The 24,684-nt window shown below is 41.5% G+C and overlaps 1 protein-coding gene across 5 annotated transcripts in view; it reads left to right on the top strand.

Moving 5' to 3' along the window:
- The window catches only part of SDCCAG8 (SHH signaling and ciliogenesis regulator SDCCAG8), a 231,952-nt gene that overhangs the window by 56,004 nt on the left and 151,264 nt on the right, over nucleotides 1-24,684 (top strand). For all 5 annotated transcript variants that reach the window (XM_088017169.1, XM_028111549.2, XM_028111548.2 and 2 more), the window contains exons 9-11: nucleotides 3,045-3,183; nucleotides 14,625-14,777; nucleotides 22,567-22,701. In XM_088017169.1, the coding sequence (XP_087873295.1) occupies nucleotides 3,045-3,183; nucleotides 14,625-14,777; nucleotides 22,567-22,701 (427 nt within the window). The remainder of the gene's footprint in view (nucleotides 1-3,044; nucleotides 3,184-14,624; nucleotides 14,778-22,566; nucleotides 22,702-24,684) is intronic.

Genomic DNA, 24,684 nt, shown 5'->3' on the forward strand with positions numbered 1-24,684 from the left:
TGGCAATGTTGATGCCGTGTTGCTTGCTCTGCTTCGAAAAACTCCTTGATGACACTTAGGTGGTGCTCTTGAAGCACTCGCAGACCTTTGGCCATTGCAGATGGTGATTTGGCGAACCGCCACCTCACACACTGGTAGGTCATGTGCATTTGTACAGCTTCCCACTGGGAGAGGCGCACTCGGGCCAGGCTCTGGGCTGGGTTTGTGGACTGGGAGCTCTGGAGCAGGCCTGCAGCGGCCCGGGTAGTTCTCCAGCGTGGCCAGGATTGACTGCTCCTGAAGGCCAGATAAGGCGGAGTAGGGTTGGGCCTGGAGCTAAAAAAGGAGCTAAATCAAGAAGGTGACCTAGGAATGGGACTGGAAGCAAGGCCTCGTGTTGAAGACAGGGTTAACATGCCCAGAGTTGTGTCTGTTTCAAGTGCTTGCTATTTGGTTATGGGCTGACTGAGTTGAAACAAAGCAAAACAAAAAATGTAGGGACTGAGTGGATAATCCTAAATTATCAAGATGGTTCCTGCACCTATAAGTGTGTGTGCAATTTATGCATCTCTCTGGAGCTTCCCAGCTGATCTGAGGGTCGCCTTAAAGCATGGGTACATTTCTCTTCCAGAAAATTGGAGTGTGGCCATACAGATGTTTAGTATCATCATTTCATGGGTTCACTGTTGAATGATGAGGTTAACAAGACATCAGTATTTGGGGGTGTTTATCTTGATGATTGTCTGTCATCTGAACTTGATGAGCTGATAGTCTGAAAAGTTTTTGAACCAGAACACCTAAACTCTTTAGTTCTAAACAGCCTAGTGACTTTTTAAATCTAGATCCTAAGATATTAGAACTGGGAGGAGTTTTACTTTACCTCTTTTGATGCCCTCCTATGGCAGAGTCACTACTTGTTCGTTTGGTCTTTTATCCTTTATTCCACTGAGTATGTGCTAATGTGGCAAACACCTCTCAGCAAGAGGACATACTGAAAAGAGATTAAATGTATTAAGTGTTAAGTCTCCTGTAAGAAACAGATTTGTTCAATTTTGATCCTGTTGTGATCTGTCAGCATACTATCTACACAGAGCTTTTCTGTTAATACTTTTAGTTGGAACCTTGGCTTCAGTGAGGGCATGGCATCACAAAGAGATCAGAGCATCACTGAATGCTTTCTCAGTCCGACTTACAACTGTAAGAAAGGTGACGATCTGATGCCCATTTTGACTTGTTGTCCTTAAAGAGCGAATTATTTTCTAGAGTCATACGTTCTTGTTGGACTGCATATTCTCAATGAAGCTAGTACTCTTTTATGTTAGAGCTTTTTTGAAATGCAAATAAATATAAATTCACTTTGCCTTCAAGTAATCTGTGTTTGACTTAACGAGAATGATTTAACCTTAGTTTGATTCTTCTACTCTTTCACATAATCATTGTGTTTGATTATATTTGATCAAAATAATTAACTCCTATTTTCATTTCCTTTAGAACAAAAGAAAGAGTAAATTATTTTTCTCAATTCAAAACACACCAGGAAATTCTAAAATGAAGATCACTATGCTCTTATGAATTTTACGATAGTTGAAGCCATTCTTTTTTTTTTTTAAACAAAACGGGCTTTTATGAAACTGCTAATAATTGTAACTTTGTTCAGTATTACATATTTCTTAAAATATGAGTGCTTTCCAAATACCACAAATAGTTTGAATTATTTTATCTTTAAGAGATTTTTTTAGGGGTGCCTGGGGGCTCAGTCAATTAAGCGTCTGCCTTCGGCTCAGGCCATGATCCCGGGGTCCTGGGATTGAGCCCCACATCAGGCTCCCTGCTCAGTGGGGTGTCTGCTTCTGCCTCTCCCTCTGCCGCTCCCCCTGCTTTTGCTCTCTCTGTCAAATAAATAAAATCTAAAAAAAAAAAAATTTTTTTTAAATCGTGTCACTGGTTCATTCTGAAAGCAACTCAAACTCAGATTATAACCTTTGAAATTATTTCTCCTTCAAGTTGCTAAACTTAAAAAAAAATCAGAGTTGGCTCTTTCCTGGTAGTTTAGGACTTGGTAAAAAAAAAGGAAACTGCAAGCAGTTACTTGAACTGAATTTGAAACCACAGTTTAGAACTTGAGCTCTTTAACAAAGAGTGGAATACCAGACAGAGACGTCCAACTTACTTTTTTTTTTTTTTTTTTTTGCTTTGTATGTGTATAGAAAGTTTCCCACTTCATTTTCTCTTTGGTCTAGTGATCATTTTTATCCAATGGATAAGTTCCAAATATTCTAAAATCTTCTATGGGATTTATTTAACCCATGAGATTGGATCTTTGCTAGTTTACATGCCAAAGTTTTTTGGCTTCTGGTCACATCTATCCCCAAGAAATAGTTAGCTTAGAGGACTTCTGAGAATTGCTGATGAGGGTGTGGGGCCAGGCAGCGATCAAAGCCAGCGGGATGAGATTTTGTTAAATCCTGAGTGTTCTCTGCGTGACCAGGGCAGTTAAGGGATTCAGCAGTCCTCCCCATTGAAAGAAGAAACGTGTTCATAAGTAGGTGAAAGAATTTCATTGAAAGAGAAGGGCAGAAAAGGGGGTTGTGGAGGAAGACCAACAGGCAAAGACCTATTTGTTCAGACAAACGAGAGGGGTGTCAGCAGTGTAGACAAGACCTTAGTAGCCCCTGAACATGTTAACTTCCACTTTGAGGTAGAGTCCTTGCCTTCTCTGTCTTATTCCTTTTTTCTCCCAGCCCCCCACCCTTCTAATTTTTAAACGAACTTCCTCTTTTCTGGGCTTTACTCTGCAGCCCACGGTGGGGTGGTCCTCCCCACAATAGGTTATTGTCCCATGCAGATGCAGCCCTGCCATGAATGCCCAGCCTTCCTGGCTGCTCTGCCTGGCCCTCACCAAGGGAGGGCAAAAGGTCTCTCTCTTGGCGTGCTCTACCATGTGCCGAGCCGGCCCCCCCCCCCGGCTCTTCTTCCACCACATGCTAATGCCTTTCTCTTCCTCACTTATGAATACATGATCATTTGACCATGTCTTGTTTCGAATGTTCTTTCTGTGCTGACAGGGAAAGGGATGACTTAATGTCTGCGCTGGTCTCCGTCAGGAGCAGCTTGACAGACGGACAGCAAAGAGAAGCCAGTGCTTATGAGCAGGTGAAACAGGCTATGCAGATGACTGAAGAGGCCAACTTCGAGAAAACCAAGGCAAGTCTCGGAAGACCAAAATAAAGGCGCACCGTAACTGCCGTTTTCTTTTCCAAAGTATTTCTGTGGTTACTCTTCCATGACTAAACTCTTTCTTCCGAACATGCAAAGTGAATGCCAATCTGTTAATGTTGACTTTGTGAAATGAAACAGTTACTGGTAGAATTCTTCTTCCTCTGCAAATCTTTCTGTTATATCACTGGTCAGAGAATGTAGTACCACGTGGGAAAGTGCGTGGAGAGATTTGCACACTTCATCTCTTCATTTGCTGATAATTTTGAACACTGTGAAAACCTTAACACCATTCGTATGAGTTCATGTATGATGGCTGACAAATGTTTCTCCCCTCTGCCTGGGAAAATGTTGAGAACGTCCAGACATGCCACAGATAATAAATAATATATGTGTATTGAATAGCATATTTGGCTATGAATGGGTCTGGATCCATGGATGCTAAGTCATACACACTGAATGACAGTGACAATAATCGTTAGCACTTCATAATCAGGTGGTGTTGCAGGCACTTTGAATCATAGGAGGTTCTTGTTGATTGATTGCTGTGTTTGGGTGCTGCACCTCAGCATCAGTATTTTATTAAGGTATGGGGCTCTTCACCCCTATAGTCAGCTCCTCAGTCACTTCCTTGTTGCTTGGTCTCTACCCAGTTCATCCCTGGCTCTTCCCAGACCACTGACCCTCATTGCTTCCGTGACTAATGCCCCTATGCCTCTGAAACTTATGTCCATTCTGACCAAACTCCCTAATAGGCTTTGTCTTCCTCAAACACTCCTGGTTGTTCATTTGTACTGAACTCTTGTCCCTCGATGATACCGTGACCCTCAAGCCCTCCAGTGAAGGCCCTTTGCTGCTCATATCATCTCATCTGGCTGTAATGGAGGAATGAGCATGCACTCCACTCCTTATTGCCAGTTCCAGGCCTTTCTTTTATCCTCTTCGTTAGTGACCAGTCCTCTTTGAAATCATCATGGTCTCTCTTCTCCCTAATTTTAATCCATATAAACTCTCAATCACTATTTGTCACAGTGTCACTATTTGACACTGTTTTTCAAAGAAACTCATCCATGTTATCACTTGGGTTTATAAAGTAGTTGTTGGCTATTTGACTCCTTTTAAGAGCATTAGCATCTGACCCTTTTCCCCCTCGTCTTCGTCTGCTCAGACTGCTAGAACAAAAATACCATAGCCTGACCGGCTTCAACAGCAAACATTTATTTCTCACAGTTCTGAGGGCTGGGGAGTCCAAGATGAAGGCACCAGCAGAGCTGGTGTCTGGGGAGGGCATGCTTCCTGGTTCATAGTTGGCTGTCTTCTTGCTCTGTGGCCTCACATGGCCGAGGGGGTGAGGGAGCTCTCTGGGACCTCTTTTATAAGGGCACTAATCCTATTCATGAGGGCTCCATCCTAAGGACCTAATCACCTCCCAAAGGCCAAACATCCTAATACCATCGCATTGGGGTTTAGGTTTCAACACATGAATTTGGGGGGGCACATTCAGTCCACAGAACCCTCCGCCTACCTCCTTTGATCATCCTGAAAGCTTTCTACATCCATGTTGTTAATACATGCAACACCATGGTCCCAACACACTTGGGCTTGCTCACCTCTAACATCTCCCCTCTCCTACAGTAACTGTCACCTGAACCGACGTGTCCATGGTGTCTCGAACTCTGCATCTGCTACCTCTGCCCAGCACTTCCCTCTGCCTCCCTATCACCATTAAACCTCCTCAGTGTCCTCACTCCTGCCTCTGCTTCTTCAGTCTCCTCTCCTGTCTTGTTTTATCTATTGTGTCCAGGTTGGTCTTCTTCTTCTCCCGTTCCATTCCATTTCCTTCCTTCCTTCGTCCCTTCCTTCCTTCATTTATAAACATTTATTTATTTGAGAAAGAGCGAGCACGTGTGCAAGTGGCGGTGGGGGGGCAGAAGGAGAGGGAGAGAGAGAGAGAATCTCAAGCAGACTCCCTGCTGAGCACAGAGCCCGACTCAGGGCTTGATCCCATGATCCTGAGATCACGACCCAAGCCGAAATCAAGAGTCAGACGCTTAACTAACCGCACCACCCAGGCGCCCCCCCTTCCATTTAAATATGAACTTTACATCCCCAACTGAACTCACAACATTTGCTCCCCAATGCTGCTGCGCTCTCTTTGGGACAGCACCTCTGTCCACCACCGTCCCTGACCTGAAAGCTGGTTGCCATTCTCTCCTTCACGCTGACCTCCCACCAATCACTAAGTACAAATCTTAGTTTCTGAACTCTTCTTGAATTCTTTCCTCACTGTCACCTTTCTTGTTCAGGACACCGTTATCTCTGGGTTTATGAATTACAACATCCTTTTCCTTTGCTGCATTCCCTACACTGCACTGCAGCCAGAAGGGACCTTTCTTCGAGGCAGATTTGATCCTGTGATTCTTCGATTTCCAATCTGTCTCAGATTGCCCACTGCCTCAGGACAGTCTCTAAGCCCTTTGGCATACTTCTGCGGTCTGGCATGGGCTTCGTTAGTACTATCCTCCAACAGACTCGGCCCCTGTCAGCTTGGAAAGGCAGTCGACTTTAGGGGTTGGGTGAGGTCTTTGTTAGAGTTAGCAGACCTCAGTTCAACTCTCAGCTGCACCATTTCCCCAGCTGGGTGACCTAGGACAGCTTACTTAATTCCCCGGGCTGCAGTTTTTCCTCATCTGTCAAATGGAAGTAATATCTGACTTAGAGGATTGTTAGTGAGGACTGCATTTTATTTTATTTATACTTTTAAAGATTTTATTTATCAGAGAGAGAGAGAGAAAGCGAGTGAGCAGAGCTGGGTGGTGGGGGTGGGGAGTGGGCAGAGAGAGAAGCAGGCTCCCCGCCGAGCAGGGAGCCCGACGTGGGACTCCATCCCAAGACCCTGGGATCATGACCTGAGCCGAAGGCAGACTCTTCACCGACTGAGCCACCCAGGCGCCCCAAGGACTCCATTTTAAAATGTGTATCCATTATGTTGTAGAAACTCTGGCACAAAGTATTTCCTCAAGAGCTAGCGCCTCTGATGGTGACGGCTACTACTGCCCTGGTTTTGCGCTTCTGTTACAGCCCCTGGGTGTTTGGACCTGCCATGCAAATTCCTCACTCCCCACCTAGATATTTTCTCCATCTTTCAGGTCTGCTGCTCTCTCTAGAAAATCTCTGATCTCCCATGCCTAGACTTGATATACCTCTTATGTGTCTTCATAGCAAGGCTTCTCAACCGTGGCACTATTGACATTTTGGACTACATAATTCTTTGTTTTAGAGCTTGTATGGCCTGCACATCATAGGATTTTTAGCAGCATCTCTGGCCTCTATTCACTAGATGCCGGTAGCATACCTTCTCTTCCCCAAGTTCTGGCAACCAGAGATGTCTCCATATATTGTGAGGGGTTCCCATGGGTGTGTGTGCATGTGTGTGTGCATGTGCATGTGTGTGTGCATGTGCACGTGTGCATGTGTGTGCACGTGTGCCTATGTGTGTATATGTGCACGTGTGCGTCTGTGCATGTGCACGTGTGCGTGCATGTGTGTATATGTGCGTGTGTGTGTGTGCATGTGCGTGCCTATGTCCGTGTGCATGCGTAGTGTATATGTGCGCATGCCTGTGTGTGTGCATGTGCGTGCATGTCTATGTGCATGCGTGTGTATGTGTGCATGTGCATGCATGTCTATTTGCATATGTGTATGTGTATTGTGTGCCTATGTGTGTATATGTGTGCGTGCATGTGCGTGCATGTGTGTGTGCCTATGTATGTGCGTGTATGTGCATGTGCACATGTGCGTGTGTGCATGTGTGTGCATATGTCTATGTGCATGCATTTGTATATGTGTGCGTGTGCCTATGTGTGTATATGAGTGTGCATGTGTGTGCATGTGTGCATGTGCGTGCATATGTCTATGTTCATGCATGTGTATATGGGCACGTGTGCATGTGTGTATATGTGAGCGTGCATGCGTGTGTATACGTGTGTGCGTGTGTGTGCATGTGTGCGTGTGTATATGCATTCGTATGTCCATGTGCATGCGTGTGTATGTGTGTGCGTGTGTGCGTGTGCATGTGTGCATGTGTGTGCGTGCACGTGCGTGCATATGTCCATGTGCATGCGTGTGTATATGTGTGCATGCATGCTGAATTGCCCCCAGGTAAGAACTACTCCCCATTACATACAGCATTCATCAGTATTATTCTTCCTTATGTCTTTATCTTTCATTAAACTTTTTATTTATTTATTTAGAGTGTGCATGCACATGTGTGCGTGGCGGGGGAGAGGCAGAGGGAGAGAGAGAGAACCCCAAGCAGGCTCCACACTCAGTGGGGAGCCCAACATGGGACTCTATCTCATGACCCTGAGATCATGACCTGAGCCAAAATCAAGACTTAGACGCTTAACTGACTGAACCACCTAGTTGCCCCTTTCATTAGACTTTAAAATCTCTGATAGGAAGGAACTTACCCATCTTGATCACCAGTAAATCTTTAGCATCTAGTATAGTGCTTGGCATGTAATAGGTTCTCAGAAAATATCCTCTAAGGGAATTGTAATCTGTTTTCAGTAACACTCTAGAATTCTTTTATTCTTATCTTTCCAGTTTACCCCCATGGCCAGTGCCCAGCGGAGCCACAATCACACATTTTTTTTTTCCTATTGCTACTTTCAGCCTTTCAAGTGATGCTGAAGAAAGCCACAGAATGAATTCCACAGGAGACTGATACTGGTCATCCTCAGTGGTTAGAAGTACTATTTAGCAGTTCTTTTCTTTGCAGTTGGCCACTTTCTGTACCATAGGCAGAAATTCCACTTTCTGTACGTCCCCAACGCCGCTGTTAGCTCCTCACTCGGTAGCTGACCTGCATTACTGATATCACAGCCAACTGACAAGAGCCTCTTCAACATCTTCTCATCTCTCAGACGTGTCTTCTACTCATTTTTCCTTGCTTATCTGGCCCTCTTACTTCCCAAGATGAAATCTCTTTCTCTAAGTTACTGAAGTCTCCTACCCATTTGTCTTCACATCTTCTTGTATCTTCAGTCCCTCCCTCCCCTGTTTCCCTCTTCATCCATCTCCAGCTGTTATTCTTGTTTAAACAAACAACAGGCAGCCTTCACATGATCAGCTTCCACTTCATCCACTAACTTCTTGCCACCATTTCACCGGCAGACCTTTCAAAATGAGTGTCCACTGTTGCAGCATTCCATTCACTTCTGAGCACACTGCAGTCAGGCTTGCAATAAATTGCAGTCTGACTTCATGCTGCTGAATTGCTCACTTAATTAATGGTCACCAGTCACTTCCTGATTACTAAGCCCAGTGACGTCATCTCCATCTTCATTCGACTCCCGACTCTGCTGTCTTGGAAGCCATTGGCTGTTCTATCATAACATGTCATCTTTTCCCCTCGATTTATCTGACATTTACTCCCATGGGTTCTTTTTGTATTGCTCTTATCTACTCTTCTCCATCTCTTTTCACTTGTTTTCCACAAGTCTTAGGCATAATTAGTAGTTCATAGCCTTCCACCTGCGTTGTCCTCATTTCCAGGAATTTGTCTCCCCTGTCATATCCAGAACATTCCCTGCATTTGAACACCCCTGCTTTGTGCCTTTAGCTCTAACAGCTTTCTTGAGCACCAGACCTACATTTCTTGCTGCTGCTAGACCTCTGATTATGTATGACATTCTGTTAGCATCTGAAAATCTACCAAGTTACTGCTCCTCTCCATCTTCTTGTCCACCACTCCTTCTCCTTCTCCCATTGTCTGTGTTCTTTTTCTCAGATGATGGCATCCTCATTTTAGCAGCAACCCTGGCTCGCAGCCTTTAAAATATCTTGGCCCCTCCCCATCCCACACTCTCAACATCCAATCAGCTGCCAAGCTATCCCTCTGTCTTTGGGGCTTTGGGGTCCCTTCTTTAAACTCTGCCCACCCTTTCCATCCCAGTTAGGCCTGCATAGATGATCACAATAGACTTCTGTTGGTCTTGCTCAGGCCTCTTCCAGTTCCAGCATATCTTTCCCATTGCTGCCAAAGTCCCCCTCAATTGTAACTCTCCCTGTTCGAGTATCTCCCCTCTTGCAGTAGAATGAAAGCATGACCTTCCAGATCTTTCACAGTATGGCCCCACCCTAACTTTTCTATCCTTATTTTTCACTACACTCTTTCCTATGACCTGTGCTGTTTCCTGAATGTGACTTACAAGGTCAGGAATGTGACCTTCCTGAATGTGACCATGAATTTGCTGACACTATATTTTACAGCAATGTATTGATCTATCTATTCAACCGTGGGGCTCAACCCAGACAGCAGTCTTCCCCAAAGTTTGCCCCAGCCCTTTCTTGCTTGAATTAATCTCTTCCTCCTCCGTATTCTGACTGAGCTGATATCATTTTGGTAGCTGTTTACATAGCTCTCACCACCAAAATACCTTATTTTTTTTAAAGATTTTTTAAAATTTTATTTATTTGATGGGGGGTTAGAGAGAGAGAGAGCACAAGAAGCAGGAGAGAGAGAGGGAGAAGCAGACCACTGAGAAGGGAGCCTGATGCAGGGCTCTATCCTAGGACCCTGGGATCATGACCTGAGCTGAAGGCAGACGCTTAACTGAGCCACCCAGGTGCCCCACTACCAAAAGACCTTAAAAGGCAGGTAATAAGTGCAATTAGTGCTTTTAAAAATTTAACAGTTAAGAACAAAAGAAGCTATTGCGTATTGTGAATCTAAAGCATTTTTCCTTGAATTAATAATAGCGCAAGAACTGATTTCTGTGCAGTTTACGAAATACAGTGCACATCTACTAGCGTTTATCTCAAGTATGTTAAAACATAATAGGAATTTTGCTTTCTGAGAGTAAAAAAGTAAAATGGCATCCATATTTTAATTTTGAAACCAACTACTTGATCTTTGAGCTCATGAAATGGGTACTTTGTTCTTATAGTTCCTTGACATTTGTTGCCATCTAGTGTTCACATTTGCACATTGCATGCTAAGTAAATGCACATGGGGAATTATTTTATATTCTGTACTTACATTGACGATGGCAGTGAAAACACCCGAGGATTTTATAAGGTAATAGATCTATAACACGAGAAAGCGATAATACCATTCAGCTGTAGAACCACCCTGGCTCAGATCTCTACTCTGCCACTTTTTAGGTCTGTGATCCTGGGCAAGTTACTTAATGTCTCAGAGCTGCTCAGTTTCTTCACTCAGCTGAGTGATAAGAACTATTAAAATTTAGTGAGAGTGTTAAATAAATTCATGTAAGCCATTTAGCAAAGTATCTGGCACATGGTGAGTGATCAATAAATGGTTTTGATTTTCTCTGAAAATTGTAAGCCATTACAACCAGGGATCATTTTAAAAGAGGAAAAAAATATCCTCAATATAAATGAGGCTGGAAAAGCAGAGGTTTTGCAGTGATGCCTTGGTAAAGCTACAACATGAAAAGGTTAACCAGCCCTCAGACCTGCTTGCTTCTATTTTAAGGGAAATTGTTGGCTTTAGCATGAAGTTATCATGACTGTATTTATGAGATAACCCTCCAAGGGAAGATTAAAAAAAAAAAAAAAAAAAAACCCGGGAGGTTGAATAAATGTCCCCAAAACTTTCATTTTCCTTTCTAAATTATTCTTTTTCTTAGACTATAGAAGAATCAGAAAGGCAAAAATTTGAAACCTAAAGTAAAAAGATCAAGACATTTGGTCATTTGACTGCAAGTACAGGCAGAGAATATAATGCTTTTTATTTTTTCTTTTTGAGAGAGAGAGAGAGAAATTGAGCAAGTAGGGTGTGGGGCAGGAAGGAGCAGAAGGCGAGGGAGAGAATCTTAGGCAAGCTCCACGCTCAATGGGGAGCCTTTCATGGGATTCGAACTCAGGACCCTGAGATCATGACCTGAGCCAAAATCAAGAGCCAGACGCTTAACCAACTGAGCCACCCAGGTGCCCCATCGCTTCTTGATATGTACATTGTCTGCCACAAAACAAATTACAAACATCTTGAAAATGGGAGATAGGGCCAGACTGACTGATAGGTTTCTAGCAAGCAAGAGTTTATAAATTAAAAATCAATAGTTATCATTATTTATAAGTTACCTGCTTAAAACATATTGACAGCATTTTAGTTTTGTGGGCTATAGTTCATAAAAATGAAAACATTTTCATAAGTTTTTATGTGAATTTTAAATTTAAATTTTTAAGTGTGAATTTTGTTATTTCTCCTAAGGTCTTTAATTCTAGAATTGTGAATTCTTTGATCACAAGGATTTCTAGAAACCTAGCCCTAGCACTTGGGAAGGACTTTCATATGTCCTAAAATAGGTTTCCTATTTTAAAAAATTGAGTTGACTAGATATAAATTTGTTACAGAAAATGTTTTGGCCCCATTAAGACAGCAACCCATACTTGTTGGTTTAATAAAACTAGGGCTGGGAATATCAAGTCCAGTAAATTATGTTTTGAATAATGTATTAATGTGGCCAGCATAGAATAACCACAATTAAAGAAATTTCTCAGAAGAGAAAAGGTCCCTTGAGGATTGAATCAGTTGGGTGGGGGAATAGTCTAATTCCCTCAACTTCTCAAGAGCAACAACCACTTCCACCAAAAAGGGGCTGTGCTCAGGGAAAGAAAGAAGCTACCCCCTTGGGAACCACTGGGAGAAATGGCAGATGCAGGCCCCCAGATCAACTTGGGCCTCTCTGAAGCTATAACTGACCATTTACTGATGTCGCTTGTGAGAATTCAATTATGCTTTTATGGAATGGTTAGACAAGCAGAATCAGGTAGTACTGGATCAGCTGGGATTCTGGAAACTGGGAGAGGGAGACCTGGAATGAAAAGGTAAAGCTTTGGGGTGCCTGGGTGGCTCAGTGGGTTAAGCATCTGCCTTCTGCTCATGTTGTGATCCCAGGGTCCTGGGATTGAGCCCCCAGTCCTCCTTGGGCTCCCTGCTCAGCGGGGAGTCTGCTTCTTTCTCTCCCTCTGCCACTCCCCCTGCTTGTGCTCTCTCTCTCTCTCTCTCTAATAAATAAATAAATTCTTTTTTTTGGTAAGGTAAAGCTTTAATGGAAAGAGTGTATAAATATTTGTTTATTTCCCCTTGACCTTCTAGTGCGTGAGGTCCACAGTAAGAAAGCTATCTTTAGAAAGATTAAATCGCTTCTCTAAATCCAAGTGTTACTGATCCTTCATATTCTCTTCATTGGGATCAGGCGTATATATTAAAATCAAGACAAATAAAAGTCCTTACTTTTACTCATACCTCCTCATCATTACCTCTCCATGGTGGCCAGTCCTAAGAGGGAGAAGGCTTCAGCAATGGTTTTAAGTGATTTACAAGTTCTTGCCTTGTACTTTATACTTTTCGTTTATATCATCTTACGCTGGCGTTAGGCCTCTTTTCCCGTCAGGATCATTTACTGTTCCTTGTTTCCGAACTAACTGAATTCTTGAGATTGGTTCTTTGGTTGTTCTTCATGTCAGCCTGCGCTTTGATCTTCAGCAGTCCCTTCCACTGTCCTGTGCTCAATAATGTTGACTCCTGAGTTTTTGTTCAATGAAAAAGCTTCTGATTGGAAATATTGGTTTATAGTCAATAATCATTTTATTCTTTCGTGCCATGGGTATTAGATCTTTGAAAGTTATGAAGATTTTTATTAGGTTCATATAAAGTTTTTTTCATGGGGTGCCTGGGTGGCTCAGTCGGTTAAGTATCTGCCTTTGGCTCAGGTCGTGATCCCAGGGTCCTGGGATCGAGCCCCACCTCGGGCTCCCTGCTCGGCAGAGAGCCTGCTTCTCCCTCTCTCTCTGCCTGCCGCTCTGCCTACTTGTGCTCTCTCTCTTTCTCTATCATATAAATTAATAAGGTCTTAAAAAAAAAAGATTCTCTCCCTCTGCCCCTCCCCACCCCCCACTCATGCTCTCTCTCAAAAAATATATAATAATAATGAAATAAAATGTTTAAAATATTTTTCACAACAGCAACTGTGTTATGAAGCACAAAAATCTCAAATTCATAATGTTTCACGTTACAAGGGCTTAAATTATAGAAAAACTATGCTTTTTCAATTCTTTTAAAATCTAATAGAAGATTTTATTTTACAGACATTCTCACCTAGAATTGGACTTGGTACCAAGTCCCTAGGAGAATAATTTCTCAGTCACTGGATGTGCTTGTCAGTTAATCTGAGACAGTTGAGTTTTACCCTCATATTTTATATCTAGGAGTGCAGAAACTTTCCAGAAGAATTTGAAAGAAATTAGGGTTTAATGGTTTCCAGATGAAGAGAAGCAGATTCACATACCCTAGATTATTTGTCTGTATTTATTATAGCTTTCACCAGAGGGAAGCAAAGCTATGCATAGAACTTGCAATGCTTACTGAGACCACTTCCCTCACCATTAACAAGTGTGACTATCAAATATATAACTTGATTCATACTTATAAGGTTGTAGGTCATATGAGACTTGGGTTTCTTGGTTGATAATTCGGAGGAACATAGTGGTTTTGAATGAGGTGAAGGCTGGATGTTGGATAAAAGCCACTGGGAGAAGACTAATACAGCATAGAATGACTCAGACTTTCTGTGTCAAGCACCTTACCTTTATTGGGGTTTTTTAAAATTGGGATTTTGAGATTAGTTTATTATTGGGTATTTTGCATAAAGATACTGTGGATGTAGTTAAAAGGAAGTTAGAAGGATTTTACTTCTAGAAATTCAGAGTGGAAATCGAGACTAAAGAATAATTATGGACTTAACAAATTACTAGCAGTGAGAGATGGCACTTTCCATTTCGTGAAACTAGGGAGTAAATATTGTTTTGAGTCTTTTTTTATCTAAAGTTTTTATTATTACGTAATTTTTACTTTTGTTATGTTTGGAAGGAGAGTGAACTAAATCTTATCTTAGTTATATTTAAGGGAACTTGATTATTTGATAATGTTAAAAATAGATGCCTGTATATCATAACAGGTACATTTCATTTTAAATTTTGAAGCATTTCACTAATTTTTAACCATAAGCAAATGAAAAGTCAGTTAAATTGGATACTTATATATTTCATTTAGTATAGACATGCTATATAATTGAAAAATATTAGAACACTTGATTTCTCTGATGCCGTTTTTCAAAATTTGGATTCATCTGTGGTCTTCATCAGGGTCCATTTACCTGAGTTTTCTTAGTTGCTTCGTTAATATAGTCTTAATTGTGAAAATTGAAGTGTGTTAATAAATGTACCATTTGAATAGTATTTTAGTTCTATAAGTGGTATTGACAAATATAAAATTATTCTAATGGGCTTTACAGTGACTTGTGATGATTTTAAAGAAAATTAAAGCTTAATTGTCTCATTTTCCTCTCATTTTTGCAAATTCTGAGGCCCCATTTCACTCCGTCTTACTCTGGCAGGCTTTAATCCAGTGTGAGCAGTTGAAGAATCAACTGGAGAGACAGACAGAGCGTCTTGAAAAAGAACTCGCGTCTCAGCAAGAGAAAAGGGCCCTTGAGAAAGAGGCAATGAGAAAGGAAATAACAAAAGAAAGGGAAGACGTGAGGTCAAAGGTACTTTCGGATTCACTTTGTTACCCGCTGCGGCAGAAATGTTTGTGGTGATGTGACTGATGATGCTGTAGGCTGCCATTCTTGAATGAACACTCAATTTTAAAAACCTTGTAAATAGTCAGTTGCTTATAATTTAGAGTTCATAAAAATTTTCCATTTTTCCATGTATTTCTCAAGAAAAGTTATATTCTTGGACCTCTCTGAGTAAAATAATCAATTGATTCCATGATAGGAAACTGTAAAATTATACTTTGATCCCACCATTCTGTTTGATTCCTTCTCTCATGTTTGTTAGAGAAAAGCAGGTGCTCTGCAGATATCCAGATTTTATTTCAACCTGGGCTAAATCCAGGAGAGATGACTCCCCCACCATATTCCCACACTCTCAAATTAGACCTGTAGAAGATGAAACATGTGTAAGAAACCAAGTAACCGAGAAAAAATAATTATATACACTGTAACAAGTAGGTTCTGACAAATTGCATGATGAATAATGAACAAAACCAGATGAACACATGGAAGGAAGAGATGAAAGGCAAAAGGAACAGCTAACATGAAATGGGCAGTGTTTGGAAAACAGTAATAAACTGGAATACAGAATTGAAACCTAGCTTTAAAGTTGCTGCAATGCGGGCGCCTGTGCTTCAGTCAGTTAAGTGTCTGACTCTTGGTTTCGGTCAGGTCACGATCTCAGGGTCCTGAGATGGAGGCCCAAGTTGGGCTCCGCGCTCAGTGTGGAGTCTGCTTGGGATTCTCTCTCCCTCTCCCTCCCCCTCCCCCCAGCTCACACGCTATCTCACTCTCTCTCTAAAATAAATAAATAAATCTTTAAAGTTGCTACAACAGAGTAAACACTGAGCAAGATGGGGTCCATAAAATAACCAAAGCAGCTGTTACATGTTTTGTTTTTAAAGTGACTCGCAGCTTATACCCTGAATGCTTTGTTATTATAATATTCCAGTGTGTGATAATTACATTATTCAGCACGTATCTACTGAGTATCTTCTATGTGCAAGACAATGTGAATCCTGAGGATATATAAAGAGAAAAATCACAAGTTCTGTCGAGGGGATTTTAAGGCTTATGGGTGTCTGAGGCATTTACTGTAAACTCCCTTGTCTTAGTCTTTAGAAAAATGGCGCCTGTCAGAACCTCACTCTATGTCAGTTGAACCATCTGCCTTCTCTGGCCTGGATGGGCAATCTGAGCCTTGCAGACAGCACCCCTGTGCATCATGACCCTAGTGTCCCTGGTGCTCCTGCTGCTTCAGCAGTCCCGCCGTGCATTCCTCTCCCTCGTTCATTCCGCATTCAACAGAAAGTAACTGGAGGGCCTGGGAGTGTGCAGTCCTGCTTCCAGAGGAGGGAAGAGGAAGACATTGGACACAGACTTCCCTGAGTGAGTTTGTAGTTACCACTGTGATAAAGGCAAGGAAGTACAGCATAGGGTACCATGGGAGTATGTAACAGGCACTCTGACCAAGTCCAGGTGGTCGTGAAAGACTGTCCTATGAAAGAGATTTTGAAAACGAGACTCAGCAGGGTTGAGTAGGAGCAGTCAGGTGAAGAGTTGAGGGGAAGAGATCCAAACCCAGGGAAACGACACCCCCCAGACACTGAAGCTAAAGAGCATCATACTTTTTAGGAATTTAAAGAAGGCCCAGGTGACTGGAGCATAGGAAGTGGGGACAGTAGCGGGAGATGAGTTTGGAGTAGTATGTAGAGACCAAAGCATGAATGGCCTTAAAATGCATGTGAAAGATTTTAAATTTTATCCAGAAACTAATGGAAAACCATCGAACGACTTTAAATTGGGCAGCGTCATGATGCCATTTATATTTGAGAAGTACCATCTGTCAAGAGATTGGAAGGAAAATCAGAATAAATGCCTGGAGATCAGGTGGGAGGTAATTATCCTAGTCCAGGTGGCAATGATGGTATCTTGGGCCCATTTTCAAGGACTATTTTAAATCACTTTTATTCTGCTCAAATTCTCTACTATACCATCGTTCCCCTCATTATCAGCAGAGAGCCTTACTTATCTAACGAAGAAAACTGAAAACTTCAACTATTTATCATCCCCCTTACCTGAGACTTCAAGTAAAATTTCACCAGCACCCCAACCGTGTCAGAACAGGAGAAGCCTCACGCTAATTCATTCCCCTTGCTCTGGGTTCCATTCTCTTCCTCCACCTCAGGGAGGTCCTTTCTTTCTTTCTTTTTTTTAATTTAAAGATTTTATTTATTTATTTGAGAGGGGGGTGGGGCTGAGGGGGAGGGAGAAGGACAAGCAGATTCTGAGCTGAGTGCAGAGCCCATCGTGGGGCTTGATCCCAAGACCCTGAGATCATGACCTGAGCCGAAAGCAAGAGTCGGGTGCTCAACTGACTGAGCCAGCCAGGCGCCCCGCAGGGATGTCATTTCCATTCTCCTCCCCCGCTGAATCCTCTTCCTTATGAGGAGAATCTGCACAAGTTTCTGTCATCCATTGAAAGAAACAATCTTCCAATCCAGTGGTTCTCAATCTTGGCTCCACAGAGGCTCCAAAAACCTTCCTGCCCAATCTGCATCCCCAACCGAGATGTGTAAATAGCTGTGGGTAGGATTCAGGTGTCAGTATTTTTAAAGTTGTCCAGGTGATTCCAATGTGCAGCCAAGGTTGGAAGCCACCTCAGTAATTCCATGGCCCTCCTTGCTTTTCCCCATAATGGGCACATTTCTTGAAAGGTTTGTCTGTACGTGTTGTCTCATTATGTTCACTGGAGCCCTCCTAGTGCTATTTTTTAGGGAATATTTTTTAGTTCTTACTCCCTTTAAAAGATTCTCTTTCCTTGATTCCTTTGGATCTATATTCTTGATTTGACAGAATGATGATGTGTGCCTTTCAGTTTGCTCTGAGTTTAAAGTGCCTTTGAGACAAGGAAACACATCCAGAAAACAGCTTGATGGAAAGTTCTAGAGTTTAGCAGAGAGCTTTAGATTTCGGGGTCTTTGGCATTACTGCGGCTCCCAGTTTCATGTATATGGAATCGATTCCTAAATCCTCAGCTCTCTAGTGAGCTCCCAAACCAGCTTCACTTCCCATCTTCCCTCTCCCAGGGGGTTGCCCAACCCCCAAATTTTGCTGGCATTCTTGGGTCTTTTCTCTCCCTCACCCTACTCATCGTTATGTCACCAAAATCTAGAGATTCAGGTGCCTAGGAATTTTCCATTGCCCTGTCTCTCCAGCCCACTGCTATCCATACCTCACCCCTGGATGATTTCTAGCCCCAAGCCCTCTCCTTGCTTCCGATCTCACCTCCTTCTCGTCTAAGCCACAGCCGGGATGATCTTTCTCAAATGAATACGTCAATATGTCAGTCTCTTGCTTTAAAATCCTTTCATGTCTCCTTACAGCCCCTTGGATAAAATTTAGGATCCTTTAGCATCACATGAAAATTCTACATTTCTCTTCCTCTCTTTGGCTCTCCAGTCTCATCTCCCTCCACTTTTCTTCCTGGTTTTGACACCATGCTGACCTACTGCACTAGCTCCAACACAGACATGCCAATCTGCCATACTGTGTTTTCATTTTAGGATTTTGCACATGCCTTGCCCCTTGCCTAGAGGAATCCTCTGCTCCATGCCCTCTCTAAGTGATCCTTCAGAGTTCTTCTGGTTACCACCTACTCCCAGAGATGAGTTGCGAGCCTCTTCTGTGGGCTCCTATAACTCAATTAACTGCAAATTCTTACTGAATTGTTTGTCTCCCCCAATTTACTATGAGTCCCTTGAATGTGTGGTTGGTTAACATCGTCATTGCTTGGCACATCCCACTCTCATAAAATGTGCTTCACATATATTTGTTGAATGAATGAATGAATGAATGAATGTAGTACAAGGGAAAGGTATGACGAAGATGTTTATTCAGAGGATCAGACAGTCTGTGTCTGCAAGAGATCATGGAAGATTTTGTGAGGAAGGTGGCGTTTTAACTGAGTTTCAAAGTGTAGGTAGGATTCAGAAATGTAGAGCATGGGGGGAGGAATGCTGGCTATAACCAACGAGAGTGAGGCGTGGAGTGGGGTTAACTTTGTGAATTGTGTATTGTGTGTGTGACAGAGAATGAGATCCACAGCAAAGACCAGCTATGTTTTGCCCACAGTAACCCTTGGCTGGCATTGAATCTCAAGGTCCTGCCCTAAATAAAGTGACTGAATGAAGAGCTGAGAGTGGTCCTAGCTCTCGGGCAGGTGCTTTCACCAGGAAATGGTAGTAAGTGGCTTTGGAGTCAAAAGATTTAGAGTTGAATCCAGGTTGACCTTTCTGTGACCTTGAATAATTTGTTTAACCTCTCCCATGTCAGAGGAGTAAGAAATGGAGTTGATCTACTCAAGAAATTGGTAGGATTAAATCAGAATGTTTCAAAAGGGCCTAATATACCTGGCCTAGAGTGGACATTTAATAACTTTGAAACTCAAGGCTATTATCATTCTTATTCCAGAGAAAGAGAAGCTGCCTGATGGGATAGATTTCTCTGTATGAGTAAAGCAGACAGATTTGAATATAAAGCCTGGCTTTACTTTTTATTCATTAGCTTCAGTGAACTTAGGCACATGCCTTAATTTTCTGAATCTCATTTTTTTCAACTGAAAATTAATTGAGTGTAATTTGTCCTTCAAGGGGGGATGCAAAGTGAGAATATGTATCAACTGCCTGGCAGATGATGTTAGTCTAAGAGTGAGACTGAGCAATTCCTCCTAACGTTGTGAGAGCTCTGTAGTTAGGGCTAAAGCAGGCACCCCCCCACCCCCTTTCCGAGCAGTCAGGAAAGCTTGTGAGACTTTTAAACTTTCTTCCTCTCTTTTTATTAGTTTTCTTCTTTCCTCTCTCCTGACTCGTTCTCATTAAATTTCGTGTGTGTGGGAAGTTCTAGGAGAACAGATGTCTTCTACCTAGACAGATTTTGAATCATCCCCCCATGAACAGTACTTGCTGTGAGTTTGTTTGTTGTCTTCAGTTATGGTCCTTGGCTGCTCTGAGCCCCTGAGTTTGTTAGTTCAATCAGTCATTTATCATATTTAGTGAGCACCCCCTATGTGGTCCGCACTTTATTTTCAGTTGGTTCCCTTGATAATAGTCCATGGCTAGAATCCTTCATTCTTGCACCTGTTCTATGGCGAGTACCACTTTATACCATGTTCAGACCACTAGGGACTGCTTCAGCCGAGAGATTTCCATCAAGCTCTCCCAGCCTGGGTGTCCTTGTCTCTTGCTTGCCCCTGTCAAAGTTTAAAGGACTTACCTGATGTCGACGCCCTGGACATCCAGCAGTGTTGCAGCTGTCTGTGCTACTTCTGTCTCCGCAACAGATGTGGATGGAGAAGCTCCTGCAGTGTAATGCTGACTTCCAGATGGTGGGCGAGGGGAAAAAGAAGGTGTGACAACAGGAGTGGAGGCCTCAGGAAGTGGGTGACAGGAGGGAGCAGACAGGTAGTGGGCAGAGGAAAGAAGTGATGGGTGGCAGAGGGAGGGAATCAGATGGAAGGAGTGTGATTCGGTACATGCTTATAATAGAAACTGAGTTGGAATTTACAATTAGCAAGTGAATGTCTGTCTGCATATTTACTTCAGAAACCACCGATGTTAATATGTTTACCATAAGATATAGCTTCACATAAGTATGATTTTTAGTAGCTGGTAATTGAAGTTCGCTGCTGTTGTTTCCGGAAAAGCTTCATAATATGGATACTCATGAACTTGAATTTTTAAAATTAAGTATATAAATTAATCTCGTTATTGGTTGCATTTAATTTCTTTTGACTTTCAATTTGGGGGTCAGATTGCAATATGCATTAGGATAGTTTGTAGCCTGGTGTTAGTAAAAGTAATTTTATGTGCAAATTAAAATTTTTAGTCAGTCTTTTAATGATAAGAAGGACATGTAAACAACCATAAGTCAAATGTACAATTCTCTACAATCCCCAGAAAAGTTAATTAATACATCTACCATTTAATTAGAAAATCGCTACCAGGGCTCATTATTTTCATATGTGTCAACTTGAGCTAGTTACATAACTCAAAGGCAGTCTTGATTTTTATCACAAACTTTGCCTTATTGATTTTAGTTGTAAAACTGAATTCACACCCATGTCCATGTACAACAGTAAATTTAAAATATTCTTTCAGTTTTGTTACAAGCTCTTGTGTAACAGATTCAACACTGATAGATATCTCTCTGTGTTTCCCTCTCTAGGAAGGTAGCATTTCTTTTTCACTTTAAAGCTGCCAATACAAATAAGAAATTAAGAGTCTAGGAAGTTTTGACTTCCTGGAGCAGAGTAAAATGTAATTGCAAATAAAGAACTGTAAAGGTTAAACCTGAGATCTAGAAAGCATTTCTCGCCCTGGGAAGAAAAAGTAAGAAGGTGACACTCATAGAGTGGATGGTTCCTCCGAAAAGCCGTTCATTCCAGTGATCTGTTCATTCATCAAACCTTCGGTGCCTCTTGAGGAACATGCCCTCGAGGAACTTGTAGTCTGTGGGAGCAAACAGACAACGAAACAGTGGGATAAGTGCCAGGCTGGAAGTGGGCAGACGTCGCAGGCTGCAGTGTGATGGAGACACAGAGAGGTGGTTGGGGCAGCGATCTGTGCCCATGGGTGCCCGCTGCCAACAGCAGGCATGGCTGTCCCAGGGCATAGCAACCTTGGGTGTGGGAAGGGCTCCTATTTTGTGCTGGGAGCCAGCGGTCATAGAAACCTTCCTGAGGAGAAGGGGTGACGGCTGAGAGGAAGAAGGAGGGTAGCTAGAGAATGGGGGCTCTCCAGCTCTCCCACCATGTCCTTTTATCCTTCCATGTGGGAGAAGGGTCTAAGACTTCCCTTTTTTAAAGATTCAATCATTTTTAAAAAGATTCATTTATTTGAGAGAGAGCGCATTGGGGGAAGGGCAGATGGAGAGGGAGAGGAGAGAATCTCAAGCAGACTCCCTGCTGAGCGGGGAACCCAACATGGGACTCAACCCCAGGACCCTGAGATCATCACCTGAGCCAAAGTCAAGAGTCTGATGCCCAACTGACTGAGTCACCCAGGTTCCCCAGACTTCTCTGATTTCTTGACATCACCTTTGAAATTTATTCCTGTCAGTCCCTTGCACAACTTACATGATTATCACCTTAAGGTTTCAACCCAAACTTTGATTTTTATCACCTTGTACGTGTTTCCCAAAATGAGGGTAGAGACCAGAGAACGAATCAGAAGGAAGTATATATTTAAGTCATGGGGGATGGGTGAGTTGAGGAAGTAGAAAAACGGACATACCCAATTCACAGAGAAATGACTTAAGAGTGAACCCAGGAGCCATGCAGAGACTCCCATTAATTCCAGATTTTTTTTTTACATAGTATTATATTAGTCTCAGGTGTACAATATAATGATTCAGCAGTCCTATACACTGCTCAGTGCTCATCAGGATAAGTGTACCCTGAATCCCCTTCATCTATTTCACCCACCCTCCCCACCCACCTCCCTTCTGGGAACCACCTGTTTGTTCTCTGTAGTTAAGAGTCTGTGTCTTTTTGTTTCTTTGTCTCTTTTTTCCCTTTTTTTCTTAAATTCCAGAAATGAGTGAAATCATATGGTATTTTGTCTTTCTCTGATTTCTTTCACTTAGCATTACACTCTCTAGGTCCATCCATGTTGTTGCATGTGGCAAATTCTCATTCTTTTTTATGGCTGAGTAATCAATGTTCTTAATATTTACTTGGTCAAATGGCATTATTGTTTAGGACTTTTATTTCCTCTTATAGATGTTGTCCCTGTCTCAAAATATTGCCCAACTGGAGGCCCAGGTTGAAAAGGTTACAAGAGAGAAGACTTCAGCTATTAATCAACTCGAGGAAGTTCAAAACCAGCTTACTTCCAAGGAAATGGATGTCACAAAGGTACAATGTGAGATTTTAGTTTAAAATTTTTTCCCAATGTACAAAGCCCAGAAAGCAGTTTGGAATGGAAAAGTTTTGTTATTTAAGATAGTAAAGATCCACATAATGGTCATTAAGCCAGCATTTACTTATTATTGGCAGGCCCTCTGATGGGTGCTGCAAATACAAAAGATGAATTAGTCACAAATAATGTCCTGGAAGAACTGAAGGTTAAGTGGCTGAGACAGACTTATCAATAAGCAAGTTTCATTATTTTAATCATTGAATATTTAGTCAAATTTATATTTCTAAATTAGATGGGAGAAATGTTTGCCAGAGAAAGCATGGCTTTGGTCTCCACAATGATAGTAAAAGAGATTTATTTACCACATGAAGAGTGTGCTTAACATAAAAAATTCTCCACCTCCCATTCCTTTTCGGACCTGGTCTCTAAGATCAAGGCTCAAATACTAAGTGTCTTATTTTATTGGTCCCTAAATTTATACTTTAAAATATCACAGTGTCAAATAAATAAAATCTTAAAAAAAATAAAATACCACAGTGTCTGTGCTATGGGCATTACAAACTTGTAAACCAAAACTAAATTGTTTATAGTCTTCGCTCGTCACTGTAAGGCATGTATTTATGAAACACTAAAGTCCATGTGGATTTCGGCAATAAGTTGCTTTAAAACTAAGCAACTAAATATAGGCATGCATGATGTAATAAATTAAATCGATTGTTTTCTTTTTACCAATTTACACAGATGATTTTGTTTGAAATGCATACCTTTTCATGCTGCATTTTACTTATCCACATATTTCCCTACATGTTGACACATTTGTAATGCCATTGTTACTTTTAATTTAGTAATTAACATTACCTTTAGTATATGGAAGAAACAAAACCTATTTTTTTCTTGTTTTTCCCTTCAGTTTCTGTAATTCTCCATTTGTTTTCTAAAATTCAAGCTAGCTAACGTTAAAGTTTTAAAATACCGTATTTGCCAATATCATCAATGTGTCTGTGTGGAGGGTAGGGGTAGAAGTAAGGGAATGGATATAGAAGGCTGGCAGTGGTTAATCCAGATTTATGGGGGAAAGCTGGTGGTGAGAGTGTCCAGTCCGTTGCAGGAAGGGAACTTTCTGTTGGAATGTGTACAGTAAAGATACCTCCTCTGTCTTTAGAACCGTCCAGAAAGACTCAAGCATCAGAAGCATGCCTCGCGGTGGCTCCAACCCTGAGATATCATTCCACTTCAATTTAATTTGCCCGTTTATGTTAGATAAACTTAAGGGTTATGGATAAACTTAGCAGATGCTAAAGTGAAAGTAGTAAGGCAAGGGAACTTTAAAAATAAAATTAAGAGATGAAATAATTCTAAATAAAACAATGCTTAGACATATAATAATAAACAATAATTTTGTATTGGTATTGAGTTTGAAACACCATGGCTGGGTAATTATAATTTTTTGGTATTTTCAATTTGGGTTTTTTTTTCATTTCATTCATGTATATAAATCAAATAGGTTGGAATAAGAATAAGAAAGCAAGCAAATTTGGGCCCCTCTAATTTTTTTCTATCATTCTTAATTTTAAACTTTATTTAGCCTTAGAATTAATAACTTTTTGTAAATTACTAGTTTTTTTTTAATGAGAGGGGTCAGCTCTGACACATTCAAGGCATTTGAATTTCAAATCAAATTTTTTGTAATTTTATTCTTTTTCTAGCATTTTGAGGGCCATTGGGGAGAAACTTACTGACTTTCCTCTGTCTTGTCACTATAACCTTTAGACACAGATTTGTTTATTTTTCAAAGTATTTTTTATTTGATCATGGGAGATAGATATAGGTTTTATGAGATTCTAATACCTCAATAATGATGAAAACTAATTTCTGAAGTTCTAATCATCAGTTTTGGAGAAATACCAAAATTGGAAAAAGTTTCAAGCAACTATATAACCTTTAGATGATACATGATTTTTAAAAAGTTGTATTTGTAT

Source organism: Eumetopias jubatus, unplaced genomic scaffold, assembly GCF_037043125.1.
Source record: "Eumetopias jubatus isolate StellerSeaLion01/CBP00866 unplaced genomic scaffold, mEumJub1_p1.0 scaffold_12, whole genome shotgun sequence".
Taxonomy (NCBI): Eukaryota; Metazoa; Chordata; class Mammalia; order Carnivora; family Otariidae; genus Eumetopias; species Eumetopias jubatus.